The 21,372-nt window shown below is 34.1% G+C and overlaps 3 protein-coding genes across 4 annotated transcripts in view; 1 reads left to right on the forward strand and 2 right to left on the reverse strand.

Moving 5' to 3' along the window:
• Positions 1–33: 33 nt before the first annotated feature.
• Positions 34–2,200, reverse strand: PolI (DNA polymerase iota). The gene is made up of 2 exons (XM_090112107.1): positions 2,053–2,200; positions 34–1,955 (listed from the first exon to the last, which is right to left on the reverse strand). The coding sequence occupies exons 1-2, from the start codon at positions 2,061–2,063 to the stop codon at positions 143–145; spliced, it is 1,824 nt and encodes a 607-aa protein (XP_089968233.1). The 5' UTR covers positions 2,064–2,200; the 3' UTR covers positions 34–142.
• A 604-nt stretch (positions 2,201–2,804) lies between these two features.
• On the forward strand, positions 2,805–7,274 carry LOC149900484 (uncharacterized). The gene is made up of 9 exons (XM_090112520.1): positions 2,805–2,993; positions 3,083–3,277; positions 3,559–3,693; positions 4,338–4,577; positions 5,076–5,159; positions 5,449–5,602; positions 6,010–6,182; positions 6,490–6,585; positions 6,949–7,274. Exons 1-9 carry the CDS (start codon positions 2,928–2,930, stop codon positions 7,093–7,095), a joined length of 1,290 nt encoding a protein of 429 aa, XP_089968646.1. The 5' UTR covers positions 2,805–2,927; the 3' UTR covers positions 7,096–7,274.
• Positions 7,275–12,621: 5,347 nt separating this feature from the next.
• Positions 12,622–21,372, reverse strand: part of LOC149900485 (serine/threonine-protein phosphatase 2A 56 kDa regulatory subunit gamma isoform-like) — a 70,301-nt gene continuing 61,550 nt past the window's right edge. For both annotated transcript variants that reach the window (XM_090112314.1, XM_090112313.1), the window contains exons 5-11: positions 19,881–20,011; positions 18,404–18,521; positions 17,339–17,451; positions 16,482–16,644; positions 15,762–15,991; positions 15,245–15,374; positions 12,622–14,312 (exon numbers count right to left, since the gene is read on the reverse strand). In XM_090112314.1, coding sequence (XP_089968440.1) covers positions 14,160–14,312; positions 15,245–15,374; positions 15,762–15,991; positions 16,482–16,644; positions 17,339–17,451; positions 18,404–18,521; positions 19,881–20,011 — 1,038 coding nt within the window. In that variant the 3' untranslated portion in view covers positions 12,622–14,159. The remainder of the gene's footprint in view (positions 14,313–15,244; positions 15,375–15,761; positions 15,992–16,481; positions 16,645–17,338; positions 17,452–18,403; positions 18,522–19,880; positions 20,012–21,372) is intronic.

Below are 21,372 nucleotides of genomic sequence, written 5' to 3' on the forward strand. Positions count from 1 at the left end.
TTTTATTAATTGGCAATAAGAAAAAATAAAACATTTGTTTATAACATAAACATGTATTTGATCAGATTAATAAAAATTGTATGATTTGAAAAAATAGATACCATTCACTTATCACTTAAAATAACAAGGCAAATTATTAATACTATTTTTGTGGAACAAAGTATTTCATAATTGAGTTTGGTTTGGTTTTGTTCATGTTGCGAGTGATAGCTCTTGGCATATCTGAATTGGAGGGATTTTTCCACATTGATTTTAATTCTTGTTGCATTTCTTCTGGCAGTGCATTAAATACTTCTTTATCGACATAACTTGGACATTCATCACAATTGCCACCTTCAGCAATGTCTCTCATTGCATCTGAATTATCAGACACATCTTTTGCAGGACTCGCTCTTGGAGTTAAAGACCTGTCTCTGGAATTCAGTCTTAGCTCTGAGACCTTTTCAAGTTCCTTTGAATTCAACCTCAGTTCCCCCACTTTCAACTTACTAGGTGATGCAACATCTTCTCTGGATAAACATCGTCTTTTGGCAATCCATGTTACCTTTTTAGGCTTTTTTGGTGATGGTTCCACTTCAGCATCAGAGAGATCAGTTGTTGTGCTGCTGCTGGGAGACACTGCAGAGTAATCCATGGAGGATGCGGATGTATCACAGTCACTCTGTATGTTGAGAACTGACTGGACAGATAAATCATTCATGAGGTAATTTACAATAGAACTTCTTCCAGTCATCCGTTCTTGGAACTTTGTAAAAGCCAACCCTACTAATGTCAAATGGAATGGTTTAGATAAATCAATAAGTTTATTAAATAATCTCATTATTATGGTCATAAGTTTCTCCTGCCCTGCTTCAGTGACTGAAACCGTACCACTGTTAATTGTGAAAATAGATGGTGAGATCTGGCATTGCCTCGACTCTCTGTGACTACTGAGTCTTTTTACATCTTTCTTTCTTAGAGTCACTCTTAATGAGACAGGAATGCGACCATCTTCCCTAACCAGAATGAGCAACCTTTGTAAAAGTGCAGTAAACTTTTCCTCAACTTCACTCTTTACACTAACTGTCTTAAAACTATCTTCTAAACCTATACTTTGTGGTCTTCCCGTTTGTTTGACTGGAGTATTATCCTCACCTAAACTTAAATTTTTCAGTCTAACAGCCATGTCACTGCTAAAGTGTTTTTTTAAAACATCTAGGGACACTTGTTGTAAATCACTGACAGATACAATGTTGTGTGATATTAATGTTTCTGTTGTTTTCGATCCTATACTTGGAATAGAGCGTACACTCTCTAGAGTTGACATAAAACTTACACCATGTTCTGGATAAATAGTAGTTTGATCATTTGGTTTGTGTAAGGGACATATTAGTTTTGAAAGTAATTTGTTATGTGCTACACCTGCACATGTTGTGAAACCTAAATCATCCAGTATCTTTTGACGCATTTCATTAGCTATTTGTGATGCTATTTTCAGTCTTGTGTGACAGCCGCAGGGGCAATCCATAGAGGATTCACTGTATAAATGACCAGTGATTGTAAGATTACCAATATTTGTACTTTTTAATTTTTCTTGAATCAAATTTGTGACATCAATAAAATTTTCATCCATACCTAACTTCTCTACTGGAGATTTCCAATTTTGTAAAAGTAAAAATATTTTATTTGAGGCAGCTCTGTAATCGTGTAAGTCTTCTCCATTTAATAACTTTAAATTAGGGCATACTTTGAGTGCTTCTGTAACAAGCATACACTTTTTAATTCCGTATTTTCTTGCCTCATAATTACTTGTTACGACGATATTTTTCTGTTGAATTCCAAGTGGTTCTGAGCGTAATTCTGGTTTCCGTAACATTTCTACTTGAGCATAAAAACAGTCTATGTCGATGTGTATTATGCTTTTACCGTGGTCGCTTGTTATATCGGTAAATGTAGAGCTGCTCGAATCCATGTCCCTGCGGATAATTCACACAGTTTCGTCATAATTTACTTTGTTCTGACTAACTTTTTACCTGTTGCGATACAATACTATTTTATAAGTCAGAACCTTACCTGACGTCCATGACCCTATTATGAAATGATTGGCTGAATGTATTAGTATATAAGTATGTAAAATAAGTTAAAATTTATAGCTTTTCTTTCATAAAATCCAAAATATTGATATTTTTAATCAGACAATCACGACACATCAACAGAGACAATGTTGCCACATTATAAAGAAAAGTAACGGCAGACTATAATTGGATCACAGATTATTAAATTATTGAAATATGCTCGATGAGTGAATATAAAACACTATTTTAGACTATTCTTTAATTGTTTCATTCTTAAGTTTCATTGGTAAAATTTATTTATTTAAATGCTGCAGAAAACCAGTAGGTAGTACAAAAATTTTATGGCTGGCAATTTATAAATTTCTTTTAATACTAACTTATTTAGAGAAACTGTTGTATTAGGAATAGAAATCGCTGAATGATTACGCTATGATGAAATGTATATATTATGTACTTGATAAAGAGGAATTTGCCATATTATGTACTATGTCTTAGATACAAACAACTGGTGTAAGGATCCGATTGTAAATGAAGCAATATTTGTTATATATTAACATATTACGCACTATAACAGTATATCTATACAAATACATAAAAAACATTGTTGAAACGATTTAATTAAGGACAAAGGAAGGAAAAATATCTTGAACATTTGTGATAAAAAATAAGACTTGGCTTAAAGGTCTCGTAGCCAGGCCATTAAATCTTCAAAAAAACATTGATATATTTTTGTCAAAGTTTAATGTCAATGTCACTTTTGAAAGTTCAAAGTGGGTGTTCGTCACTGCTCAATGTTCGAGTTTATTGTAAATCCCTCTAGAATTATTTAATGGGATTTATTACTGTGTAGTGATGAACACGTAAAGTATAGCAATGGAGGGATTGCCTTCAGGTGATATTCAAGCCAAATATCAAAAATTAGCAGCTGAATATTCAAAGGTAAAAGTTGTAAACCTATATAATCATTGATAAAGATGCAATGCAGTATTGTCGGCAATTTGCAATAAATCTATTATTTCCGCTTACAGCTCAGGGTTCATGTAAAGGTATTGAAAAAAGGTGTATTAGATGAGCAAGCTAAATCGAATGAATTGCGGGAGTTACTAAAAGAAAAAGAAAAATCATTGCGTAAAGGAGAATTAGAGATAGATTCTTTAACTTTTAGAAATCAGCAATTGACGCGACGCGTATCTGTTTTGCAAGATGAAATTGAACAAACACAGGTATTTGTACTTACAATATTTACATTTTATTTATTTACATGTACATACTTCTATATTATTAGAATATTATGGATACTATGTACAAATATGTGTTGATAATATGGACAGTGATATCAATCATATTATGTATCATACATATTATGTGGAAGCATTTTACTTCTATTTCAATAATTGATCTTCTTTACAATAATTGATTATCAAGCCTTCTTTATTCAGTTTATCTATAATTTAAAGTAATACTATTGAATAAATTGCTATAATTCATTTTTTCAATGTTATAGACAAAACTAACAAAAAAATCAAAGAGCAAAGATGATAAAGCCCCTTCAAATAGCAATCCTGCCCCATTGGACGCAGGGTTACTTCAAGAGGAGCTGCAAAAGAAAATTATTGAAAATGCCCAGTATGCATCTCAGGTATTCATCTTATTGGTCTTTGAATAACAGACTTATACTTTTGAAATACAAAGGAAGTGTGTTTGGTTTAAATATTGGAACAAATGTGGGAGTTGTACATTTCTTTCTAGCAGTCACAAAGTTACATTGATTTGTAGGTACCTATGTAATGGTCGCGGAAGAATTCTAACAAATACCCGCGGCCCCATCATTAAAGCGGCTCGACGGAACACAGTGGGGTTTTAGTCGGTAAGAATCCGACATAACCCACGGCTCCTTCCCCGGGGGCCGTGGGTATCTTTGGAAGATTTCCCCACTATAAAAAAAAAAAAAAAAAAAAGGTACCTATGTAATAGATATTTCATAGAGCAAACAATGTTATTGTAATTTGAACCCACAGGAATCAATATGTCATTGATAGCATTATTTTTATCATGCAATTGAATTTGAATTTGAAATTTTATCATGCAATTGCAAGTTTTGAAGTACATAATAGAATATTTAATAGAAATGTCCCACTTAGTAAAGAAAAACTGTATCCATGTGACTGATAAAATTTGCAGGAATAAACTATAAATTATTTATTTAATTTTCACATTAATACTTTACACCAATCCTCACATAGATTGATTACCTCTAAATCATAACTTATTTTAAAATTTCAGCTCTCCGACAAAACATTTGAAGTGTCCCAACTGCAAGCATCAATCGAAGACTGCAACCGTCACATGACTGAGTGTGAAAGTAGATATAAGTGTGAAATTGCTAAATTAAAGAATAAGAATCAAGAATTACAGTTTGTGCTGGAAGAAGCTAGGAAGGAACGGTTAGGTGGAACGCCAAAGGTGCAGGCCGGTAGTCAAGCTAGTTGTAATGGTGACTTTTTGTCGGAAGGCGGAAGTTTGGTAATACATATGATTTCTTTTGTATTCTTATTAGATTATTTTTTACTGTCTAAGATCTTTTTATTATGATTTTGTTCTTTGAATGAATGTTGTAATAAAATACAACTTGGGACTATGTCGAGCAGTAGTCTTATTAGATTTTATATTTCAATTTATTTAAAATTACATACAGCACAAGAATTTATCAAGTACTAGCTGTTGTCTGCGGTTTCACCCGCATTGCTCCGCTCCTGTTGGTCTTAGCGTGATGATATATAGCTTATAGCCTTCCTAGATAAATGGGCTATCTAACACTGAAAGAATTTTTCAAATTGAACGAACAAACAAACAAACTCTTCAGCTTTATAATATTAGTATAAACTATAGATTAATGTTTCTGTGTTGTTAAAATTCATGTATGGTTTAAAAAGTAGTTGAATATAAAAGTTGATGGTTTTATAAGCATTCATTTTACGCCGTTAGTAATGATCGAAATTATAAAATATGTATTTATTTTAGATTGGCAGTGAAGATGCCCTTAGTTCAGTAGACGACTTGCATATAAATGAACAGTTGAGCAATAAGTTACATAACTCTGAACAGGTAAATAATAATGCTGTTGAATTGTTACAGTGATATTGTTATCATTCAATTGTATTTTCATTTTTGTACAAAAATTGTTTACTTTGAATGCAATTTGCTATTTTTCATAGTTTAATACATATTTAATTTTAATAAGAAGCATATCCATTCTATTAACGGTGCTTAAAATATATTACATATAGTTTGTAGATTGCAATGAAATGCTTGCACACATATAAGTATGTTGTTATATTTTGTTAAACATTTCTTTTAGGACAAAATTTAATTTAATTAAAATAATATTTTGTAGGAGAACCAAAAGCTCCGTATGGAATATGGAATGCTGCAACTAGAGAACGAAAGCCTCAAGTTAGAGATTAGCAAACACGTGTCCGCGTCGCAAAGGAGAAGGGGAGATACACACGACTCTGGGGACTTTAACACGTTTAGTGAAACTTCTATAGGTATGGTGTTTATATTGGTTTTGATATTTAGCTGTATAGTATTCAAATGCTTATTATGTAGTTCTTTAAAAAAAAATTCTGTTTTTCAATTAATTGACCAGTCAGAGGATTTTGATTATAATATTATGTTTTTTATTTTTCGTTGTTACAAGATTAAACTGTTACTAATCGCCGAAAGCATCAAAATCGATTTGTTGTAGATTTACGATATAAAAAGGATTTTTAGTTGCTATGTATTTTTTTTATATATTCCCCATTCCTTGAAGTATTACTATAAATGTTATGTATAATCGCGATTCGTGAAGTTCCCTCCCACTCCAAATTACGTACGAAAAGACAACCTTTACAAGCATTATAAATTATTAAAATAATAATAGTGTATAATTTATAGATTCAATATTTTCCAGATGGTGAGGGTAGAATAACAGGATTGTTAGGAAGTCTGCAAGTGCCGTTCCTCCTCAATGGGGAGGTGCAAGAGCGAGAGGAGAGGATGCTGTCCTACTTCCGCAGCAAGATCAGCAAGCTCAGCGCTGAGAGGGACGAACTTATCAGCAATGCTGAACATTATGTTAAAGAGGTATGTTGACGATCTTTTTTAATGCAAGGTGTATTTACTTATGCTGAATTACCTAGTTAAAGCATAATTTAATTTTAACTTTGAACATTTCTAAACAACAGGAAAAAAATTATTATTTTTACCCATTTATTGTACCACATTATTTAACATTACAATGTATATACTATATATATTTGTATGGATGCGAGGTAAATACAAGGTATTATGATGATAGACTTCACGATAGCATTTTTTCTATTATTTATAAGATTAAATTTTTTAATGTTATAAAACTAACAATCTTAAAAAAATATTTTTTATTTTTTAGTGTGAAATGTTAAGGCTGCGCTTCGAAGAATTACAACAGGAAAAAGAAACGGACGCAAATACGATACAAGACAAACACGATACTATAGCGAGGCTGGTTAGTATTTGAAATTGTTAATATTGAATTATTAAATCACAATTTAACTCAGATGAACAGATTAAAGTGACTATAAACTATAAAATCCCCCATGCAATTTTTAAAACTATCTGTATATTGCCATCTGTACGCGCTTACGTTTAAGCTTTTTTTTTATTACACTTAATGCCCATATTAGCCGAGATGTATCTGCCAGCTACACTTCGGATGTAATCATACAGATATGATGAAATCAAATGAATATTTTTTTCATCGTTATACACACATGTATATTTATTTATTATTTCACCCGTATATTTATTTATTATTTCCATTGAGCATGCACCACAAGCGGGACACCCTGTATATTCATTTTATGTACAGGAGGAGGAGTTACACTCGACGTCGCACAACTACGAGCAGCAGATGAGCGTGCTGACGGAACACGTGGCGGCGCTCAACGACCGGCTCGCGGAGCAGCACGATCAGCTGCTGCAGCTCAAACATCACCTCGCTACTAGGAAGAAGTAGCACCCTGTATACATGTACACGCGTAGTCCAAACTTGTACAGGCAGTGTATACACTGTACATACGCAGTATTACACATGTGTGGTGTGGAGGTAGCTTATCTTCCTGAAGTAGCCAACGACCGGCTCGCGGAGCAGCACGACCAGCTGCTGCAGCTCAAACATCACCTCGCTAGGAAGAAGTAGCACCCTGTGTACATGATGTACGCGCGTAGTCCAAACTTGTACAGGCAGTGTATACAGTGTACATACGTAGTGTTACCGGAAAGAAGTAGCACCCTGTATACATGATGTACGCGTGTAGTGTACGCTAAACCTGTACAGGCAGTATATACAGAGTACATTCGCATTGTTACCGGAAAGAAGTAGCACCCTGTATACATGATGTACACGCGTAGTCTATACTTGTACAGGCAGTGTATACAGTGTACATACGCAGTGTTATCGGAAAGAAGTAGCACCCTGTATACATGCTATACATGCGAATATACATGCTGTAAGGCGATCCTCACACTGCCCCGCATCACGCTGCATGTTGCATGTCGAAGCACCTACGCGCGTTCCTGCGGGAGTGCAGATCTGCATCATCGTGCGGGTTTTTTGCGCACTCACGCGCGTAGGTGCATTTGTAGATTCACGCACGGCGCGGCGGCTCTCATTAATCATTTATTCATCGTTCTCTGTGGTGTGAGCATCACGATAGTTTTGATAAAAATTGTTAATAGTGTGGAACTCATTCAGGACGCTGCCATTATATTATACTGTTTGGTTTTTGTACGGTCAAATTAAAAGAAATCGTGCCTATAGAAGATACATGGGTACATCCTTATTTACAAACAAGATCTTTAAATGGGTCATTTGTTAATAAATCGATCGATAATTCAAAATCCCATTCAAAATCACGCGCGGCACTGCGGGATTCGGTGTGCCATACCTTGCGTCTCGCCCCGCATCTACGCGCGGGGATGCATGTTTCTCCGCGTGTATGCGCGTGACCCGCATGAACGCGCGTGGTTGCATTTTCAGTGTGTTGGACTGTGCGTGTTTTCTATACAAACGGAGATACTTAGGCGATTATCACACTGCCACGCACCACGCTGCATGTTGCGTGACTGCGTGTTTAACGTTACTTGTAAGTATCTCCGTTTGTATAGAAAACACGCACAGTCCAACACACTGAAAATGCAACCACGCGCGTACATGCGGATCACGCGCATACACGCGGAGAAACATGCATCCCCGCGCGTAGGTGCGGGGCGAGACGCAAGGTATGGCACACCGAATCCCGCAGTGCCGCGCGTCGTGATGCTCAGTATTGTACGACCACCACAGAGAACGGCGAATAAATGAGAGCCGCCGTGCGTGAATCTACAAACGCACCTACGCGCGTGAGTGCGCAAAAAACCCGCACGATGATGCAGATCTGCACTCCAGCAGGAACGCGCGTAGGTGCTTCGACATGCAACATGCAGCGTGATGCGGGGCAGTGTGAGGATCGCCTTACAAGTAACGTTAAACACGCAGTCACGCAACATGCAGCATGATGCGGGGCAGTGTGAGGATCGCCTAAACGTGTACTCCATATACAAGCGAAGTATATACACTATTCTGTGTTACACATGTGCGCTCGTCATTGGGTAGAAATAGCATCCTGTGTAGTGTACACCCTAAACAGGCAGTATATAAAGTGTTACACATGTGCGCCGTGGAGGTGTTTCGTCACTGCACTGGGACGAAGTAGCACCCTGTATTTACTCGTCCCACACGGATATACATAAAAATTGTTTAGGATGTTCTAAAAACATTTTTTTGAATAACGGTAACTTACATACACGCAGCCTTATGGGAATGAAGTTATAATGTTATAAAAATTCAATAAAAGAGTAGCTGAGCTCTTTAAGCTGTCATCAAAAACAGCTTTTGGTACCTTTTTTACTTACATTCTTATACCTTTATGCTATAAGATTAGCCTTATAATATAAATGTACCAATATAAAAATTTATAAGGAAAGAAATATGCAATAAAAATTGAACATAGTATATTTAATGAATATTAAACAAGTTAGAGTACGTTATTTTGATAAAAAAAAAAGTAATCCCATGCAAATATAATTGCCAACCTTGTATTATTGTATTAATCCATTTACCTATATTTTTGCAAGTGACAAGACAGTGCTCTTTTTCTGCCTAGAAAATTAGTAAAGAAAGCTGGTATGAACGATAGTGAGAATACATTTTGGAAAGATACGGGCGGAATATCAATCATCCAAAAACCATATATTGACGTCATTGGTGCGTTTAAAAAGATACGAAAACAAAACCCGTCCCTTTTTCATTAAACTTGGGTATGTCTGTAAAAGCAATGATTTAACTTAGATCTGTTTAAAGAGTGTCGGTAGGAGATACGGAGAAAGCTCCGTATCTCCTACCGCCAAGGAGTACGCCTACACTCAAAGGAGTGCTCTCAAAATTAAAAAAATTTTTAGATCTCTGTGCTAAGATACGATGTAACTTTGTAAGGGCCTTTATGTTATCTTGTTTTTTAACCTTTATGTAAATAATGCTGTGTCTACACGAAATTTAAAAAAATGGGTGCGTTTTAAAAAAGTAAAGCGGTTTTTTTTTATAAGAATACGGATCTTTGTATGTAGACACAGCATTATATGTATAGAAAACTTTTAACTTAATCATTCCTGTGCTACTTATCTCTTCAGGCCTACATATTTTAGTGCTTTTCAGCTAGTGATTATTTTCATTTATCACCCTATTCATTGTGATGGATGTATTTTTATTTAAATAAAATATTAATTTAGTCAACTTTCATTTAATATAAGCTTAAATATATATTTATTATTTTAGAAGCAATTCTATAAAATATATGCGTATATTTACGAGTTTAACATCTACTGACGAATGTAAGCGTTATTTTAGAATTACTTTGTATAATTTTAGGATATTGCAGAAAATAGAAACACACTCACCAAACAAAGAAATTTTCCCTTCAAACCATCGCAAATTTATCTAAACTTTCTGATGATTTTTTATGACTCATCTCATTAACATGTACCTAACTAGTATTTCATTACCATTGTAAGAAATTTGCCATCAATCTTTGTTTGGAACATATATTTTTTTGAGAAATATTAAAGTGTGGATGTATTAGTTATATCATGATCTGTATAAAATGCAGTTATTTTTTTACTTTTTATCTCACACCACCTCACCTAATGTTAGAATCAATTTAACGTATTTGATCAGCTTCTTCAATTGAATTCAAATGTAAAAAATGTACATATATATACATAAATAAAATTTGTATAAAAGAATTATTGCAATTCGTAACGCAACAGAAATATTTACATGTACAATATAATATGTAAGTAAATCTGTGTTCTGTTCTACACTGTATTTATAAATATGAAATAAAGAGATTACATAAAAGTACGTGTTTTATTTTCATGTATTACCCAAATGCCAAAGTCCCATTTCCCATGATCACATATTCCCATTTTGGGCCCTCTGACTCAAAAACAAGTTTTATTAAAAGTATAGCCTATATGTATTTAAATTGTGTACATGTCTATTCCAAATCTATATTACTTGCTCTGTGTTCCAAATATTTTTGTATCAAGAACCCACTAGTGTAGCACATTTGCTGATGTTCTGAAATGTTATGTAAGCGGAAATTCATGTAGTTTTGAAAATCGCCTACAGTTACATGTTGACATATCCAGTTGATCATATCAAAAGTCCACAAGGGTGGCGCGTTTAAACTATATTTATTAATTATAATGCAGGAATCGAGCACACTTCGCCTTCATATGAAGCCCCACTTCCTATGAGCGTTGGACTGGTCTAGACTCTAGAATCAGGCGCAATGCTCGATAGCAAAAGATCAACAAAAGATCTGACGGGATTAGGTAATATTTGGCGAAGGGAGAAATAAAACTACAGAACTTATGCACAACTCTGTATTATAACGATAAGCACCTTACAATATGTCATTTGTTATAATACTTTGTTTTCAACAGTTACATTATCGTTATAAATATTTATACAAAAATTTATTACAATTTGTTGAACAGCGTTGCAAATTATCTTCTATCGGAGTCAGTCCATTCACACTCGCACTCAGAGATCTGTTAACGTTTTACCGCGCGACTGTACCGGCGCTCCTTAAAAATATCCATACAAAATTGCACTCAACCGCTTTCCAGAAGCTTCCGCGGAATATAACTGCATATTAATAATTTACTCCTTAATTTAATTACGCTAATGGCCAGGTACAGTCGCGCGGTAATCTTAATTTATACGTAAAATACGAATAACAATAAGGTAGTTGTTGGGCCGTTGATCGGGTGCCATGATATATTTTACAGTAGTGACTTCAACCACCATCATTAAAGGGCCTGTCATTACGTGTTACCGACGTTATTTTACTTGTAACATTGCAAACTATCTATTGTGCATCGCCAAATTAATTTGTGTTTTAGTTCTATATTTTGATGATATCGAGATGACCCAATAATAATGAAAAATTTAAAATACGTATTAAAAATGAATAAACAAAAGCAGAAGACTGAAACATGTTTGGATTTTACATTCACAATGTTACAACAAATTAACTTATAACTACATAGTACTTGCATTGGACAATTTCATATCGCTAACTATTATAAAGCCCTTGTGATATAAAACTTATAAATACTCCAAAGCTAAAATAAATACAGCAACAGTTGATTCTAAGCCTTAGTCCAAGTGTATAATTAGAAAATAAATACATTAAAATAGGTATTTTATACACAAAATCAGACTCGAGTTTTCACACTTAACAAATAGCACAGATATTTTAGATAAGATAGAAAATTGTTTAATAACACTAATTATTTTGAAAGAAGACTAATGCTCACTGATATCCACATAAATTTTGCCAAACAAAGAATGAAACTGATTTGATAATATGCTAGGGGTATGATTAAACCACAGGTTCCTAGAGTAAAAAAAAAAATATTAGTATCATCAAAGGAATAGTATATACCTTCATCAAACACTATACATATTACGATTGTATATTTGCCAGTATTATTTTGTAATAAAAATGTTTTCTAACTTTTCTGTATGTATTCTGGAACCTTAAAAAAGTAAAGTAAGTAAACTAACTTTACTTTTTTAAGGTTCCAGAATATAATGTGAACACAGTAGAACATCAGTAGGCATTAATCTTTTACCTATAGCAATAGTAAACATATTTATTTGTAATATCTATTGATCGGTGACTATCTACTTGATAATTTTATGCTATTTTAGATGTGGCGTATTGATATAAAATTTATTAATTTTGTTAAATATGATACTTATATGTTCAACGGTTGATTTACTGATACTTAAAAATAATTGTATGATTTTATTATATATTATGTACTATTTTAATAGAGAATAATAATTGTGGATATGGTTTGGTGCTATGCAATATTACCCTATTTTAAAATTGATTTCTTTCTTCTGCAAAATGATAAAACATGTCTTGCTCAAAAATAAATTGTGCCTGATTTAAGGAATAAGTAAAAATAATTCATTGAATATTAATTCATATCAATTTTATGAAATCTGAAGTCTGGTGTAATATTGGCACTATGAATATTATGTTACCAGCTTGGAATGTCAATTTTGAAAAAATTGCATTAAGTCAATAATAATTAATTACACATATTAATATAAATTCAGTCGCCAGCGACCAATTTTCTTTTGTTTTTAATAACAGTCTTAATGTATTTTTTGTTGCAATAATTTTAATTTTTCTTGTTGATAAAAAATACTTTCTCGATTTTACATCTGAATAATGCTTTACGAATTCATATTATTTTAAAATATGAATAAGTAGCTTGATAGTTGACATAATGTTAAGGAATAATAAAAATTTATAAGACAATTTGGTAAAAATACTTCTAAATTATACATATCAATAGATGTGGTTACAAGTATTTTGAATATAATAATTTCAGAAGCTACATAAATTAATGTTCTGCCTGTGTAAATTATAATTGCATTGTATTCCCAAATAAAATCCATAACCTACTTAGATGCTAGACATGTGTTCATTTCATTCATTCCAAAATCCCATACAATCTAACATCTGTTACAATAAATAAATTGTGATTACATTGACAACATTTATTATTATCTATTGTGTATGCTTCTATAACATCTAAAATAAATATAATAAATTATCGCATAATATTTGTAGATAAAGCTTGTTTATTGTATAAAATTTTAGCAACAATTGATTATTTTGAGATATAGAAAGAATCTGCATGTGTTTGTTTTCATTGTATCCAAGTTTTAGACAACATTGGTTATATACTACATTGTTGTCATGTAGGTGAGTTACACTACAATTTGCCGGCAATGGAATAAGCACCAAAGTGCAATAAACATTTATTTTAAACATCACTAGGCTTGATTTCCTCATCTTCTTTTCACCACACGTTCCTATAAAATAACAATACAGTCAAATACTGAACTTATGACTTTGACCCAATGACTTTATTGTTCCCTGGCACTGCCCATGCTCTATAAACACCCACTTATCACTATAACATACAACAGAAAATTTTAATGGTTTTCTGATTATTTAAACAATATAACGAACAATAACCTAATATGTATCAAAACCACTTTTTTTTCGATTTCAGCCCATATACATTTCAATACAGTTCAACCACATTATTACCAATTTCACTTTTTGACTGGTTTCATATATCATAATCATATATTACGTTTAACATATACAATTCGTCCACGCGTTTCACTCGTTCCATTTGTTACACGCGTTCCACGTGTCACTTGTTCCACATGTCCCACGATCTACATGCCACTTTTTCCCGTGTCACACGTCACGCGTCCCACACAGGTCCCATATTCCACACGTCACTAGTTTACACGTGGCACGTGCCACACGTCACTCGTTTCACAAGTGGCACGTGCCACACGTCACTCGTGCCACATGCCACACGTGGCACACGTCACTCGTTCCACACGTCCCACACGTCACCCGCCCCACAGCTCCGCTAGCAGCGGTCTGCATCAGGCGGAGTGCTAAGGTAAGGGTCAGCACGTTTGTGTTCCACTAGCGCTTTGACTGTGGACGCGTCTGCCGGCAGGTCGGACTTCTTGCGGAGGAGGGGTTTCGACGCGTTGCTGTGGTTCTGGTTCTTTCGGGCCTGTACAAATTGAATCGAGTTGAGAATTTGGTATTGATAAATTTGCATTTCAACATTTAAATAAAAAAATATTAATATACTAGCGATCCGCCCCGGCTTCGCCCGTGGTACCTACATGTTTAAACTATCCTATCTCTCAAGTTGGATCGAACTGCACATGGTGTGCGAATTTTATTATAATCGCTAAAGTGGTTTAGGAGTCCATTGAGGTCAAACATTGTGACACGAGATTTATACAGGGTGTCCCACTGTTGGTATACTAAGCTCAAAGGAGGTTATAGTTTTGCATACGCTGAGTACGTAAAAAATACTTAAAAAAATCCAGACGCATTTTTTTTTCAAATAGATGAATTCTTAAAACTCTATGTGTACACCCATAACAAGCAACCCGCCCATTTTTGCCACTAGCACGTGAGCTATCGTTTAAGATTATGTTTTCATAGACAAAATGCTCACATTAGAGAAGCGGTATATGACGGCTGCGCGAAGCTAGAGAAGAAAACATGGATTTTCAGGAAAAAAATATCAAAAAAATTTTAACGTAATTTTGTTGTTTATGTATTTTTTACGTGATCAGTGTATGCAAAACTACAAGTTCCTTCGCGCTTAGTATACCAATAGCGGGACACCCTGTATATTATATTAAGATTTTTATGAATTTGGCGGTGCTATGTTATTTTTAAAACATCTATCGTTTTAAATCGGTTCTAAGCATTCATAGTAGGTAGTCATTAAAAACGTCTCGATCTACTTCAGATTGTAATTAAAATTTCTAGCTAAATAAAACTTAACAAAAATATTATTTGTTATAGGAATGGGTTATCATAGTTTTAAAATAGTGTTTCAATTTGAAAACAAAAAATTAAATGATAAGTTATCATTATAAGAAAAAGACGGTACAGAAAGAAATTATTTTTTTATAGAATTCTCACCTCTTGCGCCAAGGTCTCCAGGTCAGCGTCAGGTTCATCACTATCGACGAGTTGGCTCGCCGGGTTGGCGGCCGCTACTGCTTCGAGCCGCTGCCATAATTCCTCTCTTTGTTGGAGACGTTCCCTCTCTCTGTGATAAATATTTTATAGGCATGAAACACGGTGTTTTTCAAAATGTCAAGTGACACACGGCGTGATCAAATATCACACATAACCAAATCAGAAACACATCAAATCATATATCACTCTTTCACACATATTCCCAACTCACAACACATATTCGCAACTCACAACACATATTCGCAACTCACAACACATATTCCCAACTCACAACACATATTCGCAACTCACAACACATATTCCCAACTCACAACACATATTCCCAACTCACAACACATATTCGCAACTCACAACACATATTCCCAACTCACAACACATATTCGCAACTCACAACACACATTCCCAACTCACAACACATTCCCAACTCACAAAGTCACAACACATATTCCCAACTCACTTCTGTTTCTCCTGCTTGTACTGCTGCGTGCACTCATCGAAGAGCTTCTGGTTCATTTCCATGAACAGCTTAAGCGCGTTGTACACGAGGCCATGTATGGTCTTGTTCCAGTGGCTCTTGGTGTTGCGGTATAGAGACGGGAACATTATTGGCAATATGTGCGTCGCGTTGTTCGATATTAGCGACATTATGTACTCGTTGTTCCAGTAGTATAGTGCTCGTTCCGCCACCTGGGAGCGGAAATAATAAGTAAATTAAATGACATTTGTTTTGACAGTTTATATTACAAAAAAGTTAGGTCAAACATAAAGTCCAATCCACACGTCTGCCGAACAACGTGATAAACAACGAGCACATAGGCACGGCGCTATACAGAGAAGCGAGAAGGAAATAAGTACATCTCTTTTCTTCGTATAGTGCTGTCCCTATGTATTCTTTGTTTGTCACATTGTTCGGCAGACGTGTGGATTAGACAATAGTTAATGCATAACTATTTTTTAATCGCCATTGAGATCTTTTTTGAGCATTTTAAATTCAAATTTATGTTAATGGGACTTTCAGTTTTTATTTAATATCTGATACAAACAACACGTTCTAATAATTTTATAGTAATCTAACCTTATCACAATCAAACGCTAATTTTGGACATTAAAAAAGGTACAATACATAAATACTTTTAAACCATACAAATGATATAAACTCAAACATTTTCACACTAACCTGAAAGTGCGGGCTCGACACACACTTGGCCAGCTGCCGGAACAGTGGGTCCATGACCTTCTGGAACTCAGCCGGTTCTATCACGTCCAGAATCTCCTCCATCTCGTTGAGGAACATCACTTCCTTTGGGGAATGTGTCTTTGGCCAGTACTTTAGTAACGCTCTGCAATTTTTATGTTAAATTATTGTGTTGTCTGTTATAAGTGTAAAGTTTATTATAATGTAGAACTTTGCACTTTAGATCGATGCTTGGTTTCTTGAAGATTGTATGTAAGATCGTAATCTTTCTTGAAGTGATTGTTTAATATTTGAAAAATAAGAAACAAGTTACACTCGCGAAGCACCTCTTACATATTGCACAATCTTATGTGTGATCTAAATTAGACAAATGAGTTATAATATATAAAATTTTGAATAAAAGTATGAATATTGCATACACAACAACAAGTTTAGTGTGTTCTTTTGTCTCAAATAAACCAACTGTTTTGTCACTCCTTGCATTGCGTACCTATCTTTTATCTTTGTTTCCGACTAACCCATTGACTTGAGGTATTATTATAGAGAGGACACAACGAACAAAATCTGTGCGACAAGCGCGGCGGCGAGGGGGGGGGAGTGAGTCATACACTTTGTAGATATTCTGCCTCTTATTACTTATAAATTAAAATCAATCAATGTAAAAAAAAATATTGTTTATCTTATTAAAAAAATATGAATAAACTTATCAATCGGCCCTTAAACCAATAAATGTAACAAATAAATATTGGTTTGAGACGATTGACTCTAACTCGTGTTACAAACAGTGTAGTAGCGATGTCCTCTCTAGTACGTAGTACATGGTAACTCAATGGACTAACCTGACAACGGGCTGTGTGAGCGAGGGGTCCTTCTCGAGGAACTGCACGACGCAGTACGTGAGCTGCGGGTGGTACACCGACAGCGACTTGGCTTTGTGCAACGGGAGTAATACCTGGGGGGTTGTTTTATATAAATGATTGCTTATTTTGGCGTAGTAACTTTATATAATTACGGTTATAATTTACATAATTTTTTGTTATCAAAACAAAGTTACCCCAAAGGGTTTGTAAATCCGCATAATTCGATAGTGATCAAAATGCAGATAAAGTATATAATGATTGAAGAGTCGAACTTCCAACATTTTTGTTATGTAACTACATAGGAGTACAAAGAGAGACAGCTTGAGTATGTGATCCTCTTCTTCTCTATAATCGTCAAATATTAGCTTGTAGAGTCGTATATCTTTATTATATTAATTTTACTTTTCAGACATGTATGTGTGAGTAGTTCAGTTTATTTTTATTTAAGTATTTATTTATTCTTCACTGTATAGGAAATACAAGATTAAGACGACACAAAATAAAAGATACAATCGGCATACAGTGGGCGGCCTTATGGCTATAAGCCATTTCTTCCAGACAACCGTTTATGTATGTTGTCTCTGATACTTATTAATAAATTCGCTCATTATAGCTTTACGTTCGTTTCCTGTTCACTATTAATTATTATTACATATTTTATAGCGAACATTTATTACGACACTGGATATATGTATATAATTAAAACTCCGGATCCTAATTAATATTTCCTTACAGCATAATTTATACTATAATAAACATTTCAAATAAAACAACATAGCCGTTAGCAATTCAATTATTATTATTGATTATGCAAACAGTACTTCATCAAAATCTATTCAACCGTTTATTTCTCACTTATACAGCACAAAAGCTTTCCGCCCGCGGCTTCACCCGCTTTTTTCTAAGGAAAAACTCACATGCTAGCCTCCTAACCATCTCCAGACATAAAAATCGTATCATAAAATCGCCCCGTTGCGACGTGATAGAAAGACAAACAAACACACAATCCACATTTATAATGTTACTAAGAATTAATACAATTACCCTTAATAAGAATTGTTTGTGTTCCTCCTTGAGCGGCAACGCGAAACCATTGATGATAGAACCTAGGATCTCTAGTAGTTCGGCTATACCATTGTGATGTTCTGTTTCGTATATAAACCTGCAAAAGGATTATTTTGATATTTAGTGTTCAAATTCAAATGCTTTATAAATAAGTATAAATTTTTGCAAATAGAAAAAAATCCTTCACGAGGCGGGATTCGAACCCGCGTCTTCTTATATTTATAAAGGACGATTTTATTTTCAAACTATAGGTAACTATAGGTATTGATAAGAAGTGTATTGGAATTTGGAAAAGTCATCGGTTGGTTTTGTTTAAAGGACAGACTTTGATAAGATCTTAAATATTCAGAAAGTGCATTTACAAGGTTTTTCTTTTTGATAAATAGTGAAAGCAATATTGTATTTGGTAAGGTTTGTTGTTAATGTTTTTACAGTAATGGAAAATTTTCATAAAAATGTAAAATCTTTTATATTTTTAATATATTGTGCCTACCAATATTATGTTTAGTTTGTGTCTGCAAAATCGTCTGTCCATATTAGGATTCGAAACCCATCTGCGAATCATATTATGGTATTCAGTAGCAGTCGCTATCCAACCAACCAAATGTAATCACTTCTCAAAATAATTAATGTACCATTTATATATTAAAAATATATATTCTTCTAATTGCCTTTCATTCTACAACTAACAACAAAATAGGCCAAATATGATAAAGTGAACTATAGTTATTTGGAAGTCTGTGAAATTGTCGAGTGTTGTAATATCACACGTAAACTATATTGATAAGACTTCAGAGTTTATAACAATCTGGATTCTGGATAATTACACCTTTGCAAACGACAAGAAAAATATAGTACCTGCATTTTTCAACCAATAAAACAAAATTCCCTGAGCAACCTACACTACCCACATCAATAATTTACGTGACAAACATACAGTAAAAACCTGCAGCTAGTTTTTACAGCTAGATCGAAATCTAGACTTCCATCGAACGTGTCATTACCTTCACCGAGTCACGGAATACTGTAATGACAACTGTTGTAGATAATTGTCATTATGTATATGACTTGGGGGCTGAAGGTTTATATTTTTAATATGACCATTTTTATAATAATTATTGATTCAATATATTTTGGGAAGATATAGTCCGAGAAGGTGGGATTTTATGAAGCTGATATTGTGTTATGAAATCATCTTTTTAGATTAGTTTTTTTTTTTTTTTAATAATGCATGCAATGTCTTTAAAGCCTCTGCCTGCTTTTGTGGTCTACTGTCTAGGGCAGAAGTTATAAATATAAGTTTAATCAATGTGACAACAAATCTTTACTACCATTGACTAAAAATATTACGTACCAAACGAAATTAACCTTAAAATAGACGTAAACAAAGACAACAAAACAGCATACAACGGCACATTATTCCCAGCTTACAGCCGATACATAAACATCACCTCACCTATAGAATACGTTGTTAATTTGTTTCCTTATGTACGCGCGTAGAACTAGAAATTTTCCATATATCCTATGCAGTGTTGTCTTGAGGAAATCGCGCTCGCGCGGGTCTTCCGTGTCGAATAGCTCCAACAACTGTTAACAAAGAGATTTGGTATTGAATTATCAGTGCTTTAACATAGTGGCAATGTTATAGTCTAATATACATAATATGGAGTTTCAACAAATGCTCTTATATCCATCAATAAATATAATATACCTAAACGATTTGTCTGTTTTATTTTTTTAAGGTTTAATACCTAACTTCAATTTTAAATGGTACACTGCTGTTCGGGATCTGTGAAACAGCATATGAGTTTAATTTGTTTCGACCTTAATAGGTCCTATCGCCAGAAATCTTGGTCTTTTAAACAATTCACTTATGAGCGATTGATCGAAGAATTGAATCTAGCGTGAAATCAAGCAAAAGGCAGGGATAGTGAATGGTAGAATTTTCAAATACCTACTGAAGAGATAAGATATAGACAATTTAATTTGTTACCCTACTAGTAACGTAAAATATCGCATACATTCGACTTTGTGTCGTACCCATTAAGAATAATAACTGTACATCACAACTTTCTTATTTTAACGGTTTAAAGTAAACTGGGATATCGATAAGATACCAAGTCCCTCTAGGTTTGTGACGCATTAAGGTGTGTCTCGAGTGAAGACTAATTATTAAGCAGAGAATATTCCATGCACTTACTATAATGGTCCTACAGTTCTTTATGTGTGTGATAAATTAGTGGAACGCGCTAGAATATGCGTGGTATAATAGTATATGTTGGGTCCATTTCTTCCCATGAGACCACCCTGTATAAACGACTATATAGTATATGGATAAGAAATAGCAAAACTTATAATCATATTATGTACTAGCGACCCGCCCCGGCTTCGCACGGGTGCAATGCTGATACTAAATACACTACAGAAAAATTGTGAACGTTGTATAGGTATAAAAATTTAGCCCGCTCCGGCATCGCACGGGTATAAAATACATAGCCGGGCGGCCGCAAACGCTACGTCCCGCAATTTTTAAATCTGTAATATCTTCGAAAATATTCACTTAAATCATACGGTGTAATTTGTAAAGGGCCATATAGATCTATATTAAATGAACAATGTATCCATGGTATTTAATTGGTTAAGGATTAATGCTGTATTGGTTAAAATCGCTTCGAAAATTAGCCATTATTTGTCGTAAAAAGTAAATGACAAAAAAATGTTATTGTGGGTTATCCATAAGAGATAGACATATACCATCGCGGACTTTTCTGTAGATCTTTTCAATGTGTATAATACTTAGTACATTATTTTGATAAAACTCGTAGGGTTCAGCCTGCGTTTGCAATGTAAGCGGAATAAATGTAATTTTTTACGACATCACATTAGAAACCTCAAAAATAACAGTACTTCTCCACTACTTAATGGATCTTATTATACATATAAACCTT

This window comes from Colias eurytheme, chromosome 18, assembly GCF_061535395.1.
Source record: "Colias eurytheme isolate Ceu_HAF_F1 chromosome 18, ilColEury1 Martin Lab GWU primary, whole genome shotgun sequence".
Classification (NCBI taxonomy): domain Eukaryota; kingdom Metazoa; phylum Arthropoda; class Insecta; order Lepidoptera; family Pieridae; genus Colias; species Colias eurytheme.

What these genes read in the sequence shown, in the direction of transcription:
- LOC149900484 (XM_090112520.1), top strand. Translation starts at nt 2,928, where the DNA reads ATGGAGGGATTGCCTTCAGGTGATATTCAAGCCAAATATCAAAAATTA. An exon ending in ATGCCCAGTATGCATCTCAG is followed by an intron (nt 3,694 to 4,337) that starts GTATTCATCTTA and finishes TTAAAATTTCAG; the next exon opens with CTCTCCGACAAAACATTTGA. An exon ending in GTTTAGTGAAACTTCTATAG is followed by an intron (nt 5,603 to 6,009) that starts GTATGGTGTTTA and finishes AATATTTTCCAG; the next exon opens with ATGGTGAGGGTAGAATAACA.